Genomic DNA, 23,551 nt, shown 5'->3' with positions numbered 1-23,551 from the left:
CATTTCCTGTTGCATCTCTTTACCTAAGCTGTCAGCACTCAAAATAAGTATGAAAATGTTTCATTTATGACAAAATCCACCCACATGTTAAAGTTTTGATTAATGCTGCCGAATCTCGACAAGTCCGCCACATGTAACGGCATTTAAAAGAGCGTGAAAAGTCAACTGGGACGGGCGAAATCCTATCCGCACACGTGGTAGCCCAACTCCAGGCTAACCCCTGTAACCCCTCGATGTGAGTGTGATTTAAATAAAACTAATGTTTGTGTGAAAATGGATTTTCTGTTTGTCATCGGCTGTTGACTTCCCCTGTGTTTTGTATGCAAGGGGCGAGCCGCAGGGCCAAAGGATTTCTTCCGTTCCTGTTCCTGGCCATATTCAAATTCGGCGCCAGCAGCAAACAGATTTAAATTCGCATACGCTTAGCACGTGAATGTGAATCCTTAAGGACGACGGGCAGGAAGAGCGAGAACGACGCCGCTTTCCGCCGAGTCATGCATCATATCTACAGCTGCGGAAACCCCTGAGTTGGGAGGGGTTCGTCCTCGGGACAGGACTCGATTGGGTTGGGTTCGGCTCGGGGTTTCAACGTGGCTAGGTGGGATTTGGATTGGGGGTGGGATGCAACTGAAACTGAATCGGAGAGCGCGCGTGGTTGACACGTGATTCCGGTGCTCGTAAATTTTCAAGAACTTCCCATTCTTTTTAGTGGTTCTTGTAGTTTTTAATTTGTGGCTTGTTGGGCCCTGTTAACAGTTATTATTTATGCGATGAGCAGGGAGATAGCAAAGGTTATGGGATATCTTTAGAGCGGATATTGCGTTAGCTACCTGTGATAAGGATTGCAAGTACCGCAGAACCAAGGCGCATTTGCAACCACGAAAAACAAGCCACGAACTTCAAATGGGGCGCAGAGAGCGATATGTGTCACTTGGGGATGCTTGCCTAAAAGTATATGTGGGCTTGAGATTCTGCGAGAGTGAGTGAGTGTCACAGCATCATCCATCATTTTGGACTTGACCTTTTTCGGGCTGGGCTAAGCTTACGTTTGACGCAGACCAAAGGCGAATCTTTAATTTTGTATTTGCTATCTGGCTGCACATGTTTCATCCGATGGATGTGAGATTGTCCGAGAAGGCGGCAACAGTCCAATGTCAGACAGACCACATAAGCTGCTCTCTGGGAAATATGCCTTGCAATGCCCCATTGTGAGCTTTCCTGTGCACACATCTCTATAATATAACATAATATAACATATACCCACTCGGATTTCACTTTTGTGTCGTGTTAAAAATGAATTTGTCATCAGTAAACGGTCTGACATGTTTGCCAAAAAAAAAATCTCATTCACTCTCCACCTTTGCGATCATCTCATGTCTGGCAAGTCCGTTGGGCAATACATCAATTGTTGCTCGGTGGTTGACTTAACTCCTGAACTCAGCTAAGCCAAAGTCCAGAAGTCCCTGATTGATTTGCATTGAAAATCGTGATTTTAATTGACATGCGATGAGCTCGGCAATACAGCGCACCAATAATTATGTCAATCTGCTCAGCTCGTTGATCGATGGATTCTGCTTCAATTGTGGGGTCGGATTTTTAAAGCAAATTGCATGCCGGGTAATGATATATTTATATAAAAGAAATATATGTGTACCGACTGCTTATCTAACATATATCTAAGATATTCCAAATCTGAAAGAACTTGTTAAACGAATCAACTTAAAAATATAATTTATACGATTTATTCACATATTTTGTTACTCACTCGATGAGCCATACAAACTGCAATCATTGAGCACTCGAAACATAAATGTAAACACATGCCCAACGACGTAGGGACTTACACATTTATTTTTGGTGGTTACAACTCTTTCGGAGTTACTAATTAATATTTATACACAGCTCACACAAATGAAACAGATCGGACCGAACGTGCCGGATGAAATACGACATAAAAATAGCAATAAGTGGGACAATTATGAACCAATAGAGGGGAGCACATAAGGTGGAGAAACCGGGGATACATGGTTTCCCGGGCTTTATAATAGCCCCGAATCGTTTAGCTTGAATTCGAAATTGGTGGTTAAAGGTGGGCCAAAAATGGAGGGCAGTTCGCGGCAGGTGAGTGGTGGGTGGGTGGTGATTATTATAAACGCATCGTTCAGATCATTGGCCAAATGCGTATCGAACAATTTGTTGCTCCGCTGCTGATTGAATGACGGCTATGCGGAGTGGTGGGCTATGGGTCTAAAGAGCGTGAAATTGATATGCAATTAAAATAATATTTTTCCAGCCGAGTGAAAACGCTCATGATTATTACGAAGCACATATAAAATAATTGTTGATATCTCTATATCACGTATAGATTTTTATAGCCACCAGCTGTCAACAAAATGTGCGCAAAATAATAATTTCCATTGATTCGAACCAATTTCGAATAATGTGTATGCCTCGCGTTAAAGCCCAGTTGAAGGACTTTGCGCCAGCTCTATTTTCTTCTCTTGTTTTTTAAATTCTTAGAAAGTGCAGAGGGGATAGCAGGCGGAGTGACTGCTGCGGTTAATGGCTTTTGAATGCAAATTCAATTTTATCGCACTCTGTTCACTTTTTAATAAGATTTCCACCCAGCCCCACACCCATCCTCGACTGCCGGCGAAAGGTGCACTCTGTTGGAAATGAAAATTAGTTGCAAGAGCCCAAAAACAAAACAGAAAGACTGGCTGGCACTGAAATGAAAGCCCAGAGACACGCGACTTGCGACCTGCGAGAAATGCTTTTTGGCGCCACAAGCAAACCTGTCTCTTACTTTTTTTCCTATTTAAAAGTGGTGGTGTATTTACACTCTTACAAAACCATGAAATGTTGGCTTTTTAATATAGAAAATAATCACCGCTTGTAGCCGTTGATGTGTCTTAAATCATATGGAGTATTTAAATGGTTTGATCAAAATATAGAGGTTCCCTCAAGCATTCTCTTGAATCTCTATTTGTATTTATTTTTCCGTGTATCACTGAATATAACATTCGGTGAATTTCGGATATTAAAATTCTATTTGGATAATTTTTAAAATATTAAATGTAGTATTTTATATGTATAGTGTTTTTTAGCCGTTAAGAAACTGTTTCTCATCAAGAAAAGAACATTAAACGGTGTTATAGTTAGTTCAGCTGCTTTTGGGAATGGCATTCGGATTCGGATTCTTTACCTTCATGTGAAAGCTTTAAATATATTTTTCCGAGTGCTTTCTGCTCGAGGGGCACTGCCCACAATCCAACAAATTGCGTTTCGTGTGCGAGAGTGGGTGGAAAAACTGTCAGAATGAATGAGTAGCCCGGTCACACCTACTCCCTGTCAGTCAGGCCCGAATTCGCCCCTAAGCAGCCCCCAAATGGAAATGGCAATGGCAATGCCCAGTTGTCCAAGCCGTTGCCTTGAACAGGCTTGTGATCAAAATCAAGAAAATAAGGAACTTTAGACTGCAAAATAATCATGGGCAGATACAATACTCGCAGATGGATAGATAGCTCGCTACATTATTTTCAATTATATAAATGAATTCGGTTAGGATTAGAAAGTATCTTCATGGTTCACTTGGTACTTTAAAGTGGGTCTCAGGGGAAAGTTTATAGTGGGAAACTAAAAAGTTCGAATGGCTCAAAGAAAAATGTTGACCATTTAATGACTTAAGTATATTTATTTCAACATGTAGTTTATTGCTATTTAACATAACATATTTTTCCTTAAAAATTATTAAAGATATTTCTTAAATACAAACAGATTTTTTGTGTCCATAAAACAACAGAAAATCCCCAAAAGCTTGAACCGGACTTAACTGCAGCTTCACCCATTAAAGATAGTTCCATCTTTAAATGAAGTAGCCGAACCGACCCTTAAAGTGCCAGTCATATTCATGAGCTTCGCATCAGCTGCATATAGAAATGGGAATGCTCGCTGATTATCAAACGAAAATATTTGCTAATCACGCAGCTGCTTCCGCTGCACGAAAATATCAAATATTGCTTATGAAACTGCATAAACTTGGCAGCAGTTCGATGGGAAAGGATGGGGACGGCAGACTAGATCCCAACCCATTAGGAATTAAGTTCCAGGCTAGACGCTATTATTTCCGACAGCATGATTTTATTTGCCTTGCCCATCATCATCGTCATCGAGATCCAACCCCTTGTTTGGGAGTCCCACCCCTCGCCGAAGAACATACTTCTGAGAGAAGTTTAGCGCTTCCTTGAGACTGGCCCGGCTGGGATTCCCTCCTGGTTTTTTGCCACCGAAACTTCTCAGTAAGGAAGTTGGGTTTCAGAACAGAATTGAGTAACAGTGAGTTTAAGGAAGTACCGCCACTTGACCGCTCGTTACGTGCTGCATGTGTTGACCACGTCAAACCGGCGTGGAAACTTCCGCTTTCCGAACTTTGAGGTTAATTATTTTCCACTCTTGATACAAGCCAACTTCAGTAAAGAAAGTTTCTTAGCCGATATTATGTAGTAATGTGTAGTTGGAATTTTGAAGCAACTTTGTGACCGAAAAAGATAAATAAAAACGCATGTCTCCATATTTTAATATCGAAGCCTCTACGTAGAAGCACTCAAGTACGCATCTTTGCAGGAGAATAAAGTCTTAAAATATTTTCACACCTCAATAATCATTAATCGATTTCAGTATAAGTCTGGGTGTTTATTGTTTTCCTTTATGCTCATCTCTTTGTTAAAATATCCATTAAATTCCATGGCAAGCTCAATACTTAAAAATATGACAAAATTCCGCCGTAAACAGTCCATTAAAGTGCTCCATGAAGGAATTGGATCTGTAGTTGACCAAAAATGTTATTTAAAATAGCTAAGCAAATACATAAAATTACTCCATTATCTTTCGACATAAACATATTCCTAATTAAGTGTTTTCCTTCTTATTTCAGGTGATAACTCCATTAGTAAGTACTTATCCAGCTAAACAGACAATTTCTTACCCATTGCGCAATATTACCAACCACAAACAATATGATTCTTCAATTGGCCTGAAACTATAAAAACCAAAAACATTTTGCATTCGTTGCGGGAGAGTCTTCAAGGCGAATCGGTAATATGAAGACCAAAACCGCAGCAGCCTGATTAAATCGTATTATACCAATTTCGGCCTGCCTACAGGGATCTTTAAAAAACCGCAAAGCGAAAAACGTGAATTATAATTGTTATATAGCCATTTCACTTGAAAATTTGCTTAGCCAAATAATTATATCGTTTCTCAGGAAAATATCTGGCCAAGTTGTGACGACCATTTTGTGTCTCGAAATCATCTAGAGTAGGTCCAAAATTATCCATAAAAACGGAGAAAAAACTGAGCCAATCAAGCGTCGACCATATTGGAGACGGTTCAACGGAAACGTCGCTTTTTCATGTTCGTGACCAAAGCTTAGGTTTATGTTTTTTGGGGGAGGGGAAGAGAGATACAGCAACGCAAACACGGCTTAAAATAAAAAACGCAGAGAGGGAGAATTACCCATTTTGCCTGAATTAAATTGAGGAACAAAACACGAACATTTTTATATACACATCTGTGTGTGCGTACATACATATAAATAATTTAAGAAATATATGTAGACCAATCTTGTTCGTGTTTCTGTTCGCTGACAAGGGAGAGAGCCGCAAACACGCTACCAGTTTAAGTTTGGCCCACACCACACACACCACACCACACACACCACACCACACACACCACCACACTCCGAAAGCCTCTCTCATGCTCTTTTTGGCTTTGTTGCGGAGGAAATAATTACATGATTGAGGTACTCCACACACACTGGCTCGAATAGCCACAATGACAAACACTGGACCCCTCCCCTCCAAGGCCCCCTATGGCCCACCTCAGTGTATATATACATATATACACTTTTTTGCCTTTCGGTGGTAGTCGACGTTGTCTGATCGAAAAGAACATGTCAGGTTTCCCGACCTGGCCATTGCATGCCTTGGGTTCCTGTTCTATGAATGTAGTATGAATGAAAGACCGCGCCATGGCGGCTTTTTGTGGCGAGTGGTTGTGGTTCTTGCTGGTCTGCTTTTTGCTTCGTTCAGTTTTTTTGGTCCGCACTCAAAAAAAATATTCATATTCGAGGTAACGTACTGAAGTTCTTATGTAATGGCAAGATAAATCTTAAATGTAAATATCTTTTTATGTATTTATTTTGATTCTAAGGCGTGGCCCTTATACAGAAAGAGAGTTGTGGTAAAGTTCAATTCAATGTTCCATTGCCGTCTCATTGAGCTTGCAGTTCTCACGAATTTTATGGATTAGTAACAATTAGAATACCTGTAAACTAATTTTTCATATTTAATGCAAGGGTAATGATACAAAGTTTGCTGACGAGTTAGCATTGATGTTGCGAATCTCATTTTGCTAAGTCTTTATAAGATAGTTTAGTTCATAATTGTGTAAATAATTTACAATTAGGTAAATTCGGCTATCTATGACCAATTTCTATAGGAAGACATTAAGTTAAAGAGCACACCGTTCTCTGAAATCATTTATTCTCCATGTTATAACAGGTATTTGATTTCCCTGATAACATAAACGAAATAATTTGAGAATTCAAAACACGAAGTACGATAAGTTGCCAGAATATTGTATATACAATGCGCTTTTCAAAGTTAAAGAAATGTACTTCGTTTTTCCAGCTATTCAAATGCTAAGATGGCCTATTGCATTTCTTGTAGTGTATGTAATTCACGCTTTGCCGCAACACTGTCGACTGGCGACGGTCGAAGGCCCTGGCCCAGGGCAATTATTGTATCGCTGGCAATACCCAACATGCCCACCCTCTCCCTGCCACTGCGACTAACTTACCCCTTGAATCTCCTGCTGGGCCACGAAACGGTAACCACTTTGCTACGAGGTTGTACATAAGTGTGTGTGCCAGGAGCAGAGTTGAGGTCAGCGCATTGTCGTGCTGTAATTGGCTGGCTGTGGGGTACTTATTTCACAGGACATAACCAACACCCACTCCGGAAGCAGGGCATATGTGACTGGGGCTCTTGTGTATTAGCCAAGTCGGTTACTAACTACACATAGGCACATTAGAGGGTTTATTATCTTTTCTGATATTTCCAGTTGATGTACTTAATAATTACAGGTTCCTAAAGAACAATATATTATATCTTTTGTAAAGGTGTGCATTACTATTTAAATACTATTTATTAAAATATTTGTAACATTATTTGAATCGGGGAAAAGGACTCTTTTCTTAGAATTAGAATCATTATTAAACTGAATATTTGAATATTGAACCTTCTTAAATAAAACTTATATTTGATTTATTTTCCCAATTCCCCAATATAATGCCTTTTTTCTCCCAACATAATTTGGAACTTCCTCGATGCGCTCCACTCGATAGATCAACTATGATGTGTGTATAAGCTATTACCCCGACTTGTCAGTCATGAGGATTTCCCATTAATTTTGCCTGACCTCTAAAGTTCCGCCCCCAAAAGAAGAAGTAGACAAAAAAAAACTACTACCCCTGCCCAGAGCATGGGAGTCGGATCTTCCGACACCATCCCCCTTGGAAGCATTTCCATCTGTGGTTTAGTGGCAGGATTAATTTCTAATTTCGCCTAATGTCCAAGTGCTGCCCAGTTCGATGTTTACATTTTGGTGTACCGTCTTCTAATTTACCTTGATAAAACGTTACCGTTCCCATTCCCATTCCCAATTCCATTCCCATGCCCTGCCCTGTCCCCGGGCTGTTTTTGTCTCTGCCCCCTGAACGCATTCGAGTCGTAAAGGTAGCCGGACTCGCAGTCGGATTGGAAATCGTAGTCGGAGTCGGTCGCACAGACGGAGACGGGCCCACATGTTTGCATCATTAATCATGACGTTTCAGCTCTGACACATTTGGCCGATCGGCGGCAGTGGCAGCGGCTGCGGCTGCGGCTGCAGCAGAAGCAACGGCAAGCGGATTGTAATGAACACGTTTTGTAAGGCAGACAACGGCGAGAAAAACGCGGAGACGCAGATACAGATACAGATACTGATGCAGAAACAAACCCATAGACTGAGATACAAACGCAAACGCAGCCTAAAAGACTTTGAGACGGACGCACGTCAGCAGTGGACGGCGACGACTGCGGATGCGTGTGCACTAAGAGATATTTCTTCTTCAGGTAAACTGTTGTCGAAATATTTTCTAAATTCTACCCAAAGTTGGAGTAAATAATTCTGAGTGTGCCCGATGCGTGCCGAATGACGGCAGAGCGGCCAGAGACAATGGGCCGTTTGAAGACAGATACACAATGGCAGCAAAAGACAAAAGGAACAAAACCCACAAGCAGGCCAGCCAGAAGGCTACTCATGTAAATATTGGCCAAAACTATTTACGAAACTATTAGCTGCTGTTATGGGCAAGACTAATTGTGCCGCTCCGGGGAGGGTGCCTTTTTAAGGCGGAGTAAGTCAGAGGTAAAGGGAGGATATGGGGAAGAGTTTCGTTAGGATTGCATAAGGACATCGCACAATAATGAGGTTTAAACGATGTCATCTCTCAGACATGGTTTTCGGTTTGTTAAAACCGAAACCGTGAGGAAAGATGTCTACCTCCATAAAAATATCAATGACCACACAGAAAAGCAGACTTTGTATAGTGTTAGTTAAACAGCTCAATGTGCTTGATTATTATGAATGTAAAAAGATTATTAAGAAAAAAATCTATAAAGTATCGAAACTTTTTCCAGCCAAATTTCCACACACTTTTTATCGTTACCTTTTGCTCCTAGCCAACCACCGTTGTACAAATTTAAATAATGTAGTCCTTAAAGCGCTCGTTCCCTGGCTTCGGCAAGTTTCTGACTGAAAGGCCATTTGTCCTTGGTATCAGCAGAGCTGCTCCTAAACCAAATCTAGGTTGACTTATATACTTCCGTTTCCGGCAGCAAGCATACGCTTCAACTCAGCTCGGACCCCCCTCCGAACCTTCGCTTGTGTTCGAGGGATTTTTATGGCCCACACTCAGGAGGGGAGAATGTGAAGCGCAGTGTGTACTTGGCGCTGAAACAGAATTTTATGCAAATATCCTAATCAAATTCACATTTGAAGTTCAACTGTTTTATCCAAAAGTTGTACCTTCTGAAAAAGCCGAGAGCCAAAGCCGGCAGCGTCGTTGTCGTCGTGTGGCAGACGCGCTTGAGACTCGGAGCCAGAAAGATGCCACCCATTTTTAATTTATTTCCACTTTTCCACTTAAAAAAAGGGAGCCACTCCACCCTCGAAGTCCGGACCCGCCCATACCTTCATCCGCAGCCGTATCCGGTGCGTGCGTCCGGCGGAGTTTGTCGGGACTTGGGGTTGGTGTGATAACACCGTCGCCCGTTTACTGTCTTCTGTGCACTCGAAAAATGTGACACCATTTTAATCAAACCAACTAATTTTCTAGTCTACAATCATTTGAAGTATTTGAAACCAAAGAAAATAATTAAGTCCGAAAAAATCATCTTAAAAAAACAGTAATACTTTTTTTTTAATAATAATTAATATTCATTTTATTAAATTGTATAGAAAAGAATCTTCAAGTTATTTAAATTCATCAAAAATTGATCGTAGAAACCTATTTCTGCGAGTGCAGCCATATCCTCATCCGAGCGACATCGCAGCGGGGGTTGTCGCCCATATTTTCACTTATCAAAACGCCACCCCATTTGCTTTCCACCGCAAACTTAAGTCTGCATATCGAAAGCGATTAAACAGTTACCGCAACTTCAACTCCAAAGGCTTCTTAATTCGCTGCAAATTAAAACAAAGAATCAGCTCTCGGCGGACGAAAAAGGATAAAAATTAGTCACTGCAGTGACAGTAATTCAGACAAGGCTCCCCATTTTCCCAAATACCCATTCCCCCTACCGTGCCTATCCCCCTCTCCACCCCGCGCGGATTCGATGCGCCACTCGGCAACAACTGTGCAGCATTCGTGGCATCCTCACCGCTGGGTGATTAATTGCAATTTAAACGGTTTCAATTAAGGCAGTGCGCATCCTTCGCATCCACTGCACTGAGCAGGGCTAGCATATTCGGATCCGCTTTTTCCACCTTTTGTTTTAAATGTCTTTTTGCCCCGCGGATGGAATTGATGACATTGACAGAACCAAATTTCAGAATTAGGGATTTGGGTATACTTTTGGGAATCATTTGGTTTTGCATATGCATTTGATGAAAACGAAAGTCTCTTCAACTGTAGGATATTCCTACCTACCCAATCCATCCCATTTATCAGAATGTTGAACTTGTATCTGAGAACTATAATGCTAACAACAGAAACTAATAGTAAGATATGATATAACATAATTACTTATAAATTCATACGAACGATTTATGAATTAAGGAGTTTAGATCGCAATAGTAACTTTTTTACATATATGTATTTACAAACAGGCAAGCCGCTAACAAATGTCCAAATCCATTTGTGGAAGATCGCAATAAGAAGTGATACAATGTCTATCGATACACATATATCGTTCCCCCTGCGGACACCCATTTAATCGTTCCCAATCATTCTATAATCGTTTCATCAATTCGCAACAACTGCCTGAAATATGGCCAAGCTGAATTGACGTACACCCTCCCGTTAGTTATATGCTCGCATGTCCAGGGTATGCATAAATAAGCCAAATAAATGTGTCTATATATCATTCGAACGTAAGTACATACGTTTATGTGTGGCCCGAGGAACTATGTGACATTTAGCATATGTCGCCACCTGTGTGTAATGCCCCGGCAAGAGCTACACATGTATTTGACACGACCCACGTAAGACCTGAAGTCGGGGGTAGGAAAACCCCCGAAACGGAGGGGGCGCCAAACTTTGACGGGTGGCAAGACAAAATGCAAAACTTTGGCAAACAGCGAGTTGCTTAGGCAAATTCGTATGTGAAACATTTGGCAGCAGGCGATTTATTTAATGTCTTTGCCATAGAACAAGGACCTCAAGCACTTCAGAAGGCTAGTGGCAGGCAGTTGCATGTTTCAGTGATTTAAATGATTTATGTCTCAAGACTTTGACTCGAGGGTTAATATCGGCCAGGGAACCAGCCAGAGCAAGCCGACCGAGCAGCAGCAGCTACATCCACAAGAACAACCTGAGCAACTGCAGTAACATCCACACGAACAGCATATTTTAGGGGACAAATTCTCTCAGCGCACTTAGAGAAAACATTGAAGAACTAGTGAATATACATATGTTGCTGGACTAAAAAAATATTATTTGAGGCTCAAACTATTTGAAATGAATTATGGGTATTAAACAAATGTGTTTCATCAAAAATTGTTTTATGAAGGTCAGGCCGGTAAAATTACTTATGAATGAAAACATTTTCAAGTTCTAAATGTTCTTCAGTCTACAGTGAAATGCTTTTGATTGCGAAATTTTTTCCGCCGTCTGGACAATATATATTTTGAGTGCACTCGTGGCAAAATGTGCGTACTTTTACTGGTAGAGCCCACTGGCCATAACTCATTTCGAAAAGGCGGCGCTTGTGGCAAATTGAAGGCTGCACCACCAGCAGCTCCACCACAAAGTCCGGCTCCAATCGCACAGCTGCAAGTCGACGAGTTGAAGTTGAACGCATGCGAACACCGTTGAAATTCAATTATCAGCGATGGCATCACGCATACGCCATGTTGTCGGGAAACGGAATGGTGCTGACCGGCAATTAAAGCCCCTGCCGTCGGAGCCGTTTATTAATTTGCATTTGCGACAGGCCAGAAAGCTTGTGCGTTCAGTGGCGGCAGCTAAACTGAACTGAAACCAAAAACTTGTTGATGGGCCAGACCGACAAGTAAATACTGAAGAAAGCTGGCTTACGATGAATAGATTAATTTGAATATTACAAAATATTGGTACTTTTATAACCTAAAAAAGTAAAAAACCTAAAATATTATTTTGAAACGTGGTTGAGTAATTAAAAACAAAGTGAGCTTTAAATACGTTAGGGTATAAGTTGCTCTGCCATAGTCAATTAACCAATTTGCGTTAGCCGGCAACAGAGTTGCTCAGAAGATTTATAGCATTTTTAAATAGTTTTATGTTGTTGTGGCTTAAATACTCTAAGTGGTTTGTGTTGAAAGCTTTGAAAGTAGCAAAATGTAAATACTCAAAGTTAATTGGTCAGGTGCCATTAAAACTGGAATGGGATGAGGAAGTATTTAGTTTATCTAATCTTTAGTGCATATAATCTATTTATATATATTATAGTATTTTATATAAGAAACAATGGTATATTATAATTGAATTTCGATCTGATCTGATCCTAGCCCTTTTACTTTAATGTTTTCAATGAAGTTGACATTAGGTATTTGTTAAGCCAAGTAAATAGTATCTCTAATCGGAACTCTAAAACTTGTTTTTTATCGAAGGAAAGTATAAGGATAGTGGCCTCGAAACAGTGTATACCTAATAGTATTTGTAGCTTAGCCTACCGAAATTAAACAAAAGGTGTTCTATATATTATTCGAAGTACTGTGTACGTGGAATAGGTTTATTTTCGTATTCTTCGGTTTCATTGGATGAGGGAAATTCTTCAAGTTGTGGCCACTTGCTACCCCCACTCGGCTATAAGGTTGACCATCTTTTTCTCGGTCTCCATTCCTCGTTCTTTACACTCGCAGACTTTTCGCGTTTGCCTTTGGCATACCGGAAGTGACTTTTGCTTTTTCTCTTTTTCCTATTTTTTTCACAATGAATATAATTTTTTGCCGCCGGTTGTTGTTGTTATTGTAGGAGCTGTTGTTGCTGTTCGTGTTTAAAATAAGCAAAACTTACGAAGCGATAAAAATGCCGCTTCAAGAAGTGGGAAAAGAATACGACGATGATGGAGGAGAGAACACAGAACGGAAAAATCGCAGGCAAAAAACAAAGTTGGCGTGTAAATGTAATGTTTTTACTGCGGCTCCCCAGTAAAATGTACCTTGTGATGTGGCCACCCGACTGGGTGGTCAGAGACCCACAGATCCCTCCCCTCCAGATAAATTCCCCCTGCTCTAGAAATGACGCGGCCACTCTGAAGTTGGCTAAGGGCGATTCACTTGCGAGACAAATGGAAATGAAGCGTTTATTCAGCTTTATTGCGGCGATAAGAAAAAATGAGGCATTATTTCGTTGTTTCAAGCTGAGGTTCATCTTGAGCTTCGCCGCTTTTTCCAGTCACTCGCACTCCCCTCAATCCCAATTTATATTATTTATTTGTACCCGCGAGTTTTCCATTTGCGCCCTGAGGCGGGTAGCAGTCGGCCTGACCACAGGTCGGGTTTTCCTGCCGGGACCCTGCAATTTCCTCGAACGTCTCCGGTTTTCGGTCGGGTGGTCAGCCACCAGCCGTGAGTTGGCGGTTTTCTTATCCGACCGCTTGGGAATCTGATTTCGAGGGGATGGCAACCAATAGGAGGAATTACTTGCATTTAAATGCGACTTAAATCGAGCGGAAATAAATCTGAGAACGCTTCTTCTGTAAAGGATGAAATGATTAAAATTTGGGCCATGAAATTAACGTTCAAACATACGATGTTTCATTTTAATCCCAAAAAACTTGTTTTTTATGTAAGCCTCTGACAAGTTATTTAGATCCAGATTCCTTATATGTTTCCAATATGTGCTTAGAACCTCTACCGAAGCTGCACTATCCATTTATTACACACCCCAATGCTACCCCTCCGTTCCGTAAGACCATCATCCTAAATAAGGCCAATTATCATTCGACTACTGGGAATTTTGTTTTGGTTTCGATTTTCAATAACTCATCAGCAATAAACCGTGAAAATGAACGGTAGCCAGATCAATCAAAGGCCAGAACTCCGCTCGGTTCATCTGAGATCGCGATACAGGCCATACAGAGTGGCGTGAAACCAATGCGATCGAACAATGAAACTCCATTGGCAGCGCCAAACTCAAAAGCGCCCAAAGCCGCGCATCATTAATTATGCTCAGTGTTGCTCAACAACAACAACAAATATAGGAACAAAAGTGGCAGAGGATCGGACACAAAAGCTGTCAGCACACGCTGATCTGTCAAACGCGGCAGCCGAAAAGAAATGCCAGCGACACCGTCAGTCAGTATTTCAGTACTTCAGTACTTCAGTCGCTCTTTCAACCAGCCAAGCATTCAGTCATCCGGCCATGCAGCCCCTTCCTAGCCGTCGGTACTGCCTGCCACTTGGCTCTTGGCAACGCGACGCTTTTGTTGCAACTCAAACAGAAATATTGATTAATCATAAGGAAACCAGGGGTATATTTCGTTCAGAAGTCCGCCATTGCTGAAGGTGCTGCTGCTACCTATTGCTCCCCAATCGCAGTTAGAGATGATATCGTGTCGGGCATACTTAAGGCAAACTGAATTAAAAGTCATACTTCCAGCTTTGAATAAACACTCCATAACACAATAAGATAGCATTTCGATTCTTCGACACTTCGATTCTCAGAAATTTAAGGAAATTAAAAAAATGAGTTGCCTTAAAGGCAAGATTGTATTACAATTTTAACTGAAGTATTTTTCGTGCAGTGCTTTCCTAGCTCCATTCATGGTGCGTGAGCGCTGAAAACCCCGTTGAAATGTGTAATCACTTACCCATCTCTAAGGGGCATTATTCATTCATGGCGAGGTAAATCTGGGTTGGTAGTTGGCTCCAGGAGGTGTTAGACTTCAAACGATCGTAAGCTTATTTTCGGCCTTCAGCTCCGATATTTGTCATTGTCTGGTAGTGTGTTGTGTGTTGTGTGTGCAGGGGCCTTACAATTTACTCGTAAAATAATTTTTCATGCAACTGAGAGGGGAGTCCGAGGGGACTAATCATTCTCGTTTCCACGGATCGGAGGCGGCACGCTTTCTTGTCCATTGTTGGCGAATACCAAAGAGCTTTCCATGACCCATTGTGCGGAATTCTGTTCGGGAATCCCACAGCGGATCGGCTGGAACTAAGTATTGTCAGCACCTAGGCGGCCGCTTCCAGTGTAATCGCATTCGAGTCGAGCCTTGGTTTAGTTTTGCTATATACGAAAATCAATTTCCGACGGAGCGAACTCTTAAATCGACATTAATTTTCCATTGACTGCGATGAGGCTTTAAGCAGTTTTTTCCGCTCCCATTTTTAATTCGCTTTCAATCTGGCAGACATGCAAAAACATAATCCACCCCACCCGGAGCACTCTCCACCCCACGGGAATGTAAATTTTACCCCATGAGTGAGGGAGAAGGAGTGCTGGAAAAAGTTTCCCTCGCTGATTTTGATTGACAGCTCTTAGCATCCCTGATGGATTTCATATTTTGAGCTCGCAGGACGAAGTGACAGAAGGAGCAGGAGCAGAGCAACGCACCAGGCCAAAATGACAGCTAGCGGGAGTGGTAACCTGGCTTAAGCGGTGGGCAAACTTTTTACCAAACAGCTTTCATTTTTCCATGGCAACCGAGAAATATCTTTTCATTTTTTCAGCTCCAGTTCACCCAGCTTCCCTATCCTCCGCAGTCAGCACATGTATTTAAAGAGCACAATATATAATACAAATATCGTAAATATTTACAAACCGCTTGGCCACGATGAAAGTTTTTCAATTTGAACCGCTTTAAAGTAGTTAGGCAAACTCTCTTTTCCCATCTCTCATCTGTGTCATTCAATTTGAACAATTTTAAATTGTGAGAAAATCTGGATAAATCATGGAGAGAAAATAAAAACAAACAAGAAATATTTGTTTTTTAAAGACTGGAAATAGTCATTACTTTTTGATATCCTATTTTTTCCCTACTACCTTTCATATCCTAATGTGTTCTTAATACAATAAATAAGAGAACAAAAAATATACCATATAAACATACATACCATATACGAGTCAGTAAAATAGGCAAAGATTTTATATTTAAAGAACTTATTTGAATTCGAACGGTACTATGGTATTTATTATTTATTAAAAACCATTAAACATTATTTCACGCAATGAACCAAATTTATAAGACCACTACTCCTACTTAGACCTACAAAATTGATTTTCAAGCACAGCTAGACTCCGAATTATGTTCTTGATCTCTGACCTAATATACTACCTATTAGGTAAAAATATTATTGTAAAATATTTCAACATTAATCAAACATTTTCACACCTCCAGCGCTCCGCTGTCCCCATTCAGCTTTTGTCCTGGCCAACAATCCTGAGTCTTTAGTTTTTTTGAGTTTGTTTTCCCTGTTTGTGTAAATGTTCGTATTGTTGACATTTGCTGGTCATGAAAAGTCATTAAATATATTTCTCTAATTTATCTTTCGGCTGTGGCAGCTTTGGTCGGTGGTGGTAATGGCATTAAAGTAAAGTTGGGCAAAGTAAAAAGAAAGCGGAAATGTCTGTTTGTCTGGCCACCGATGCTCGGCTTGGCTTGGCTTGGGACCTCTGCCGTCTGATCTCGGACCACCCACCCTTGAACCCTTTCGTGTCCGCTAATTAAAACTAATCCCGAGGAAAGGACCCGGCCATTCATGGAGTTGTTATACTTTTCACATAACTGTCAATCAGTCTCACAATTAAATGATTGAAGACACTCAGCTCGGGGTTTCTTATCCTATATCCATATCCCCCATATTTTCAATCTGGGCTTAGCCAACAATATATAGATACATATATGTATTTGTATGGAGAGCTCGCATTTTAGTTGGCCTGAGATGGTTTAGTTTGAATGCATATCAAGTGGATGCAGATACCAAATGTTTTCATGGGAAATTGACTTTTTCCATTGCTCCAAAGACGACGTCGTCGTCAGATGTCTGTTGGCTGTTGTCTTCCTTTGGCCGGAATGATTAATGGTTCTGCTCTTTGCGCATTCGTCGGCCCACACCCGCGGCAACAAAAAGACATACACGTCCACATTCACGTCCAGCATTTGTTGCTCCGACTGTATCTGTATCTTTTTGTGCTGCTGAAGAGAATTTTTACTGCATCGCGCATAAGCGTTTGGCGTTTGGAGTTTTCAGCTACTGAGCCTCCTCGCCATTGTCTCCCAGTTTTTATTGTGTCTTCCCCCATTTTGATTGAATCCGCCTCGGTACTTGCAGATACTTGAGCTGATCGACTGGCCTTTAAAGTTTTAGCCAACTCGTTGCCGCTCAACCGCAGAAAGCTCACATAATTTAAGGCCAAGTCAAGGCAAAAGGTCCCCCTTCCCCGGCTAGACCGACCGAAAACCTACAAGATAAATTGAGGTCATTTTTTGCCAGTGGCCACCTTTGGTCAGTCCGGTGTCCGGGTTGTAGTTCGGGTTCGGGTTCGAGTTCGAGCTCGGGCTTGGGCTTATGCTTTGGTACGGGTCCACCTTGTTGACCGGCCACAAATGTCCTTAATGTGCATCCTTATGGACTGCGGTCATGTGCAAGTGGTCGAGATGGTCGAGCCCAAAAAATTCCGCCCATCCCCAACTACGTACGTAAGTGCTCACGAGTAGTTAGCGTTAGGCAAACAGCCACGAGTGTACCATTCATTCTGAAAATTCCCTGCCATGCGAGTGGGGTGGGGGGGAGCGGATGATTTAGGTGGTGAGGGGGGCACAGTACACTAAAAAGAACAAACACGCCCAAATTGGACTTGAACAATGTTCCGAGACTCAGAACAGCAATTTTAATAATTAAAATAACTTATCGGAAATACGGAAGCATCAGTAGCATATTAGCCTATAAACATTGAATGCTTTTGGGGACACATGGGATTTCTAGAATGGTATTGTGGTATATTATGATTAAGGCAGCTTTATGTATCAAGAATATATAAATTTGCGTATAATTCAATGGATAATGATAAATTTTTCCCTGTGTACTGATTATAATATGCATTTGTAGCAAAAAACTTGACTATCCTTGGCGCCCTTTTACCGTTTGTGCAATTGTTGCAAATTTACGCTCATTTTAATTCCAGCCCAAAAGAGCGGCAAATGCGTTAAATGTTTCAGTCCTGGCCAAACTCTTTCCTGCCGTGCCCCTTACGTTTTTGGTGGGTTAGTTTAACCCGAAATATAAACATAAATCCTGTCCTTCAGCAGGAGAGGTGGCGAAGGAAAGGTCCTGTTGGTGGACAACGAGTGCGTTTTAGTGTTAACATGTAAATGATGCTGTTCAAGCAGTTAATAAGTGTATGCCAAGGGCTGTAAATCATCAGGAGCGTTTCCTTTCCTTAGAAATTAATTTTATTCGCAAACCAGGGCGGAGATTTACGAGCAAATAATACCAAGTGATGATTGCCAGAATTAAGCTTGGAGCCTCTCGCCATCCAACCAAAAAGCATCATTCCCAGTAACCAACCAGTAATCCAAAGGCAGCTGCAAAGTATCCTTCGCTCGTAGTTTGCTGATAAGTTTCCATTCTGACTTTTCCGGCATTTCATCCATGCTGATGACATTTCCAATGTCTCCCCAGCCCTCTGGCCATGACAAAACAAAATTCATTTTGTAATTTCCAGGCCACCTCGAAAAGGCCAAAGCCAGCCAGCCAGCTGTCATTTGGGGAGTTGGCAATGTGGGCTGTATGGTTGGTCGGCTGCTTGGTTGGATTCCATTTTGACCAGGCTGCAGAAATTGCACTCAACTTGGCTGCCTAGCATCTTTCCCATTCCCCCCTTCCGCCCACAGACTACCGTTCTCTGGCACTGCCACGCCCTCCGCCCGATTCGGGTTTAGAAAATTATCTTTTTGCTTGTCGTCGCCAAAAAGGAAATCATATTTTCTGCTTTTGTGCACTTTACTTTTCAGTTTTCGCTGGCTGCCGCTGGCTGCCGTTGTGTGCCACTGCCTCCAGTTTCAGTTCGCTCGTAAACAGTTTTCGGGTGCAACTTTTGTGCGAAATTTATGCTTTCATTCCGTATCTGTATCTGGGCACTTTTCGCACAAGTACATGCGACTTGGGTCTGGGAAGTGGAAAATGGGAAATGGCCCTTCGTCTGAATCCCTGTGTGTGTGTGCCCCACCAGGTGGTGTTTATGGCATCCGCTCTGCGAGTATTGATGAAGGAACTCGGGCTCGCATCTGTAATTCAATCAGTGTCTATGTCTGGCTCCTCGTCCTGCTCCTGCCAGGATCCTGTTCCTTTAGCCATTTGCCGCTATTGAGACTCTGTTTACGCAGCTCGTTCAGCTGGAAACGTCGTGCTTGTTGCCAAAAGGCAAGTGGCGAAAAAATACAAAAATATTTTGCAATCGCATCAATGCAAATAAGGTGGCAAAATTTGAACTGCGGGAAAGGTAGCAAAATGTCCCGTTTCCTAAAATGATATGCGCATTTATTTACTACTCAATGCGAGTTTTATTTGGGGAACATTTATTTTCGCTGAGTTTATGTTCCTAGCAGTTTTCTGATCCCTATCATTAGAACTCGGTTTAGTATCGAGATGTTAGACGGTAAGGATTTTATATCCCGCTCTGTATGGCAGTATATTCTAAGGCTGGTTTTTTGGATAAGTTTTCCTCATATATTGGCTTAGGCTCCACTTTTAGACCGATTGATTTCGAAATTTAAGTGTCAGTTGGCTTTACCTTTAGAACATCTTATAAAATATATAAACATGTTCATACTAATGGCATTTCCTATGAATGTTGGTTTATGACTTATAAGTATATAGGAAGTAACATCTGTTTTTAACTGTTTTTTGCGACTCACAGTAACCTTAAACATATTTTCTATTGAGATATGTTTAAGCTTAGAAAATGTTAGGAATACACATTTTTGCAATCCCGTTAACGTGTTAGTTTAATTAACACACTGAAGACCTAAATATTTTCCATTTAATGAAGACTTGGAGTGTCAAAAAATAAAAATAGATTTTCCCTTGCTATTCAAATTAAGTTTTTCACGCTCCCCCTGGGAGCTATGTACTTTCCACTGAAGCTGCTGGCTGAGGCTTCCGTTTGGTAGCCGAACCACTTGAGAGCCCTGCTGTGGGCACGTCTTTGCCTTACTGATTGATTGATTAGATTTTTGTTAATTACTTAACGCTCGAGCTGCGAGTGTCGCGACTCAGCGGCGAAGGAAAAACGCTCGAGACGAGCGACTTACGGCGCGGCATCAGCTGCACTTTTCGGCAGGATTGCTGAAGAGTGCTGAAAGTTTTCTTATCTAGTTGGGCGAGTTTTGCTGAATTAGTTATGCCCTCTGAAGAGCTGATGGATTGATTACGGGAGGAGATAGAGGAGTAGAAGCGGAATCCTTGAAGCACGGGTCCCACCGCGAATGCAATTTGTTGACGCATGTACCATGGCCACGCCCACCCGGGGACATGTTGGTGGGAAAACCTCGAAGAACAAATACAACAAATTGAACAAAAAATTCACATTCACTCCGCAAGTCTCAAACGAACAAAATGCAATTTCTCAATTGCAGCTGAATTCGTTCCAGAAAACGGCCTGCCCCGACGACTCCGCACCGCGTACACCAATACCCAGCTGCTGGAGCTGGAAAAGGAATTCCATTTCAATAAATATTTATGCCGCCCAAGGAGGATCGAGATAGCTGCCAGCCTGGACCTTACGGAGCGACAGGTGAGTGCTCCGCAATGCAATTTATTCCGCTGCATTCGCACACGGCTGCGGAATTCCATTACACCGCTGACAAATTGCTCACTGCCCGTAGTTCTGCTCCTTCCCCCACTTTGTCACTTTTAATTGCACACACCTGGACGGAACTCCAGCTAATCCCATCTCTGTTGCAGGTAAAAGTTTGGTTCCAAAACCGCCGCATGAAGCACAAGAGGCAAACGCTCTCAAAAACGGACGACGAGGACAACAAGGACAGCCTCAAAGGTGACGATGATCAGTCCGACAGTAGTAAGTAAAGCATATACATACATACATGATTGATTGGTTGTAAAATTACATTATATTTTATATTAGATATTTTTATGAATTTTTGTTAGTCTTGTAAAAATCTCTTGATTTGCCATAAATAACGCTCGACTATAGCGTTCTTTCTTGTTTTTCATTAGTCTTGTCCATTTTTCTAGATTTGTTAAAAAATCTTTTTGCAACGCACACTCGCCACGCCCACAAGCCTTCTCCCTTGTTAACCCTGTTTACAATGTTAAACATTAATTGAAAAACACTCGAAAGTTTTAAAATACAACATAAAATATTATTTAACATGAATGAAAGGTGCATTGAAGCTATTTACTTTCCAATCTATATATCTCTCAGAATATGTTAAACATTTTGCAGATATTTATCATTCATAGCAGTTACAGAATAATCTTAAATTTATTTTTCAAAACTCGTTATAATATACAATAATAAGAGCCCGATAAAACCGATAACTATGCAGATGCTCATAGACCATATAACATAAGATATTATATACATACGTAATTACATCATTTTTGAACAAATAAAAACGCATTTAAAAATGCGTATGTCATTGTCTTATGTAATATTTCTATTGAATTTTTTATGTAAAATTATGCTATTCAGAAAAAGAAAACTATTTATTGCGAAAAACTTAGTACTAACCCATGTGCAGCACATGAATAAGATTTCAGATAAAATGTTTTCGATTCGTATACCCTAAAAGGATTCAGAAACCAAAAAAAAACAAAATTTGAACTCGCTGTTGGGGTTTACCAACAAGTTGTTCCACTTTTACTTTTCGGGTTTGCATGGTTTTGTTTCTGAGGCTTTTACGCAGAAGTAAGAGATGGTGTAGCTTATCAATCATTGTCAGAGCATGGGATGGGATGGAACGACTTTTGGCAGGGCGGCCCTCGACGTGCTAACCCCTTTCGCATGAGAGTTCCGAGTTGGTTCTCGGCCCTCCCCTCTCCTGTCCTGTCCTCTCCTCTCCTCTCCTCTCCTCTAAGTCTTCCACTTACGAAAACAAATCATCAATATTCCTGGCCACATACCTACTGATTTGCTTTCATCCTATCTTCCCGTGAAATGCAGACTCCAATTCGAAGAAATCGTGTCAAGGCTGCGAACTGCCCTCCGATGATATACCCGATTCCACGTCGAATTCCCGGGGACACAACAACAACACGCCGAGCGCCACCAACAACAACCCGAGTGCTGGAAGCCGTAGGTTTTATTATAGAATATGGTAACATTTCTAATGATAATTTTTAAATACCCAGTGACTCCAAACTCGTCCCTGGAAACGGGCATCTCTTCGAACCTGATGGGCAGCACCACCGTATCCGCCTCAAATGTGATCAGCGCCGACTCCAGTGTGGCATCTAGTGTGAGCCTCGATGAGGACATTGAGGAGAGCAGTCCCATCAAGGTGAAGAAGAAAGACGATGGTCAGGTGAGTCAGACATCTATGGTGCGGGAGCTGTTTGAAAAAACTTAAGGGTTAAATAAATGAAACAGCTTAAAAATAATAAATTAAATTTTTTAATTAAAGTGCGAATTCTGAGTAAACAATCCCTACTTGGCTACCAATAAAACAAATAATCTTTAAGAAAATTGTTAATTCTAAGATATTATGTAAAAACAGTATTATTATTTAACTCTTGAATATATTTCTTTTAATGCTGCACTTCAGGTCATCAAAAAGAAGGCGGTATCCACCTCTTCGAAGGCCTCGCCCTTTGGCTATGAGAACTCCACTCCCAGTCTGGTCAGTTTTCGACGGGATTCCGATGCCGCCGCCGTCGGAAATACACCCACCAGCAAGGCAGTCGGCAAGAAACGCTTTCAGAGTGCCACCAATACCATTGCCACGCCCACACTCCTTTCGGACGGCAATAGTGGAAACGGAAATGGAAACGGGGGTGGAGGTGGCCCAGCTGGCGGCTACTTTCCAGGCTATTATCCTAGTCCCAAGCAGCAGCAGCATATGCAGCAGCAGCAACTGCACCCGCAACAGCAGCAGCTGCCGCAGCAGCAGACGCAGGACTACTACGGCAAATACGACATCGAATTCGCCGCCTCACCGCACCACAATCCGAACAACAAGCAGCAGACGCTGCACGGCGAGTACCTAAGTCCCAAGCCAAGTGCGCCCAGTTTCCACCAAAACAGTCAACAGCAGCAGCAGAACGACCAGTTCTACTACAACTACAACGACACCAACGGCAGTGCGTACTTGAACCACCAGCAACAGCACCCCCACCACCCACAGCACCACCAGCAGCCGCACCACCACCAAAACCATGTAGCCGACTTTGAGGCGCCAGTCAATGGACCCAGCAACTTCAACAATGGCGCCTACTACGACAACATGAGTTTTCAACAACAGGCGCAAGCTCACCAACACCAAACGGTGGTCTTCCAACAGCAGCAGCCACAGCAGCCAGCGGCGATTAACCACCAGTGAGTAGCGAGATATCAATCGATTTATATATCGATTTTTTGCATCCATCCCTATAATTTTCATTAGTTCAACTTAGCATTAAGTTTTATCTATGCGTGCTCATAAATCTGTCAATCTGTCAGTGTTAGACTTTAACTGTTTTCGGCATTCTCAAAACATTTGAAATCAAAGCAATTGGCAATGACATTTATGCTAACATTTGTACGAGCTCCCAGTCAGAAATCGTATTACCTACCACGTAATCT

General features: G+C 41.7%; 1 protein-coding gene across 4 annotated transcripts in view; it reads left to right on the top strand.

The window, feature by feature from the left end:
- Positions 1-23,551, top strand: part of LOC122620202 (homeotic protein proboscipedia) — a 31,174-nt gene that overhangs the window by 5,995 nt on the left and 1,628 nt on the right. The window contains exons 2-7 of one of the 4 annotated variants that reach the window (XM_043797561.1): positions 4,934-4,948; positions 20,400-20,542; positions 20,713-20,827; positions 21,935-22,066; positions 22,123-22,295; positions 22,536-23,305. In XM_043797561.1, coding sequence (XP_043653496.1) covers positions 4,934-4,948; positions 20,400-20,542; positions 20,713-20,827; positions 21,935-22,066; positions 22,123-22,295; positions 22,536-23,305 — 1,348 coding nt within the window. Of the gene's footprint in view, positions 1-4,933; positions 4,949-20,384; positions 20,543-20,712; positions 20,828-21,934; positions 22,067-22,122; positions 22,296-22,535; positions 23,306-23,551 lie in introns of all 4 variants that reach the window. The other 3 variants (XM_043797560.1, XM_043797563.1, XM_043797562.1) reach the window with 3 other exon arrangements.

This window comes from Drosophila teissieri, chromosome 3R (genome assembly GCF_016746235.2).
Source record: "Drosophila teissieri strain GT53w chromosome 3R, Prin_Dtei_1.1, whole genome shotgun sequence".
Taxonomy (NCBI): domain Eukaryota; kingdom Metazoa; phylum Arthropoda; class Insecta; order Diptera; family Drosophilidae; genus Drosophila; species Drosophila teissieri.
The sequence above is the reverse complement of the archived record's forward strand: the minus strand, read 5'-3'. Positions and strand labels throughout refer to the sequence as shown.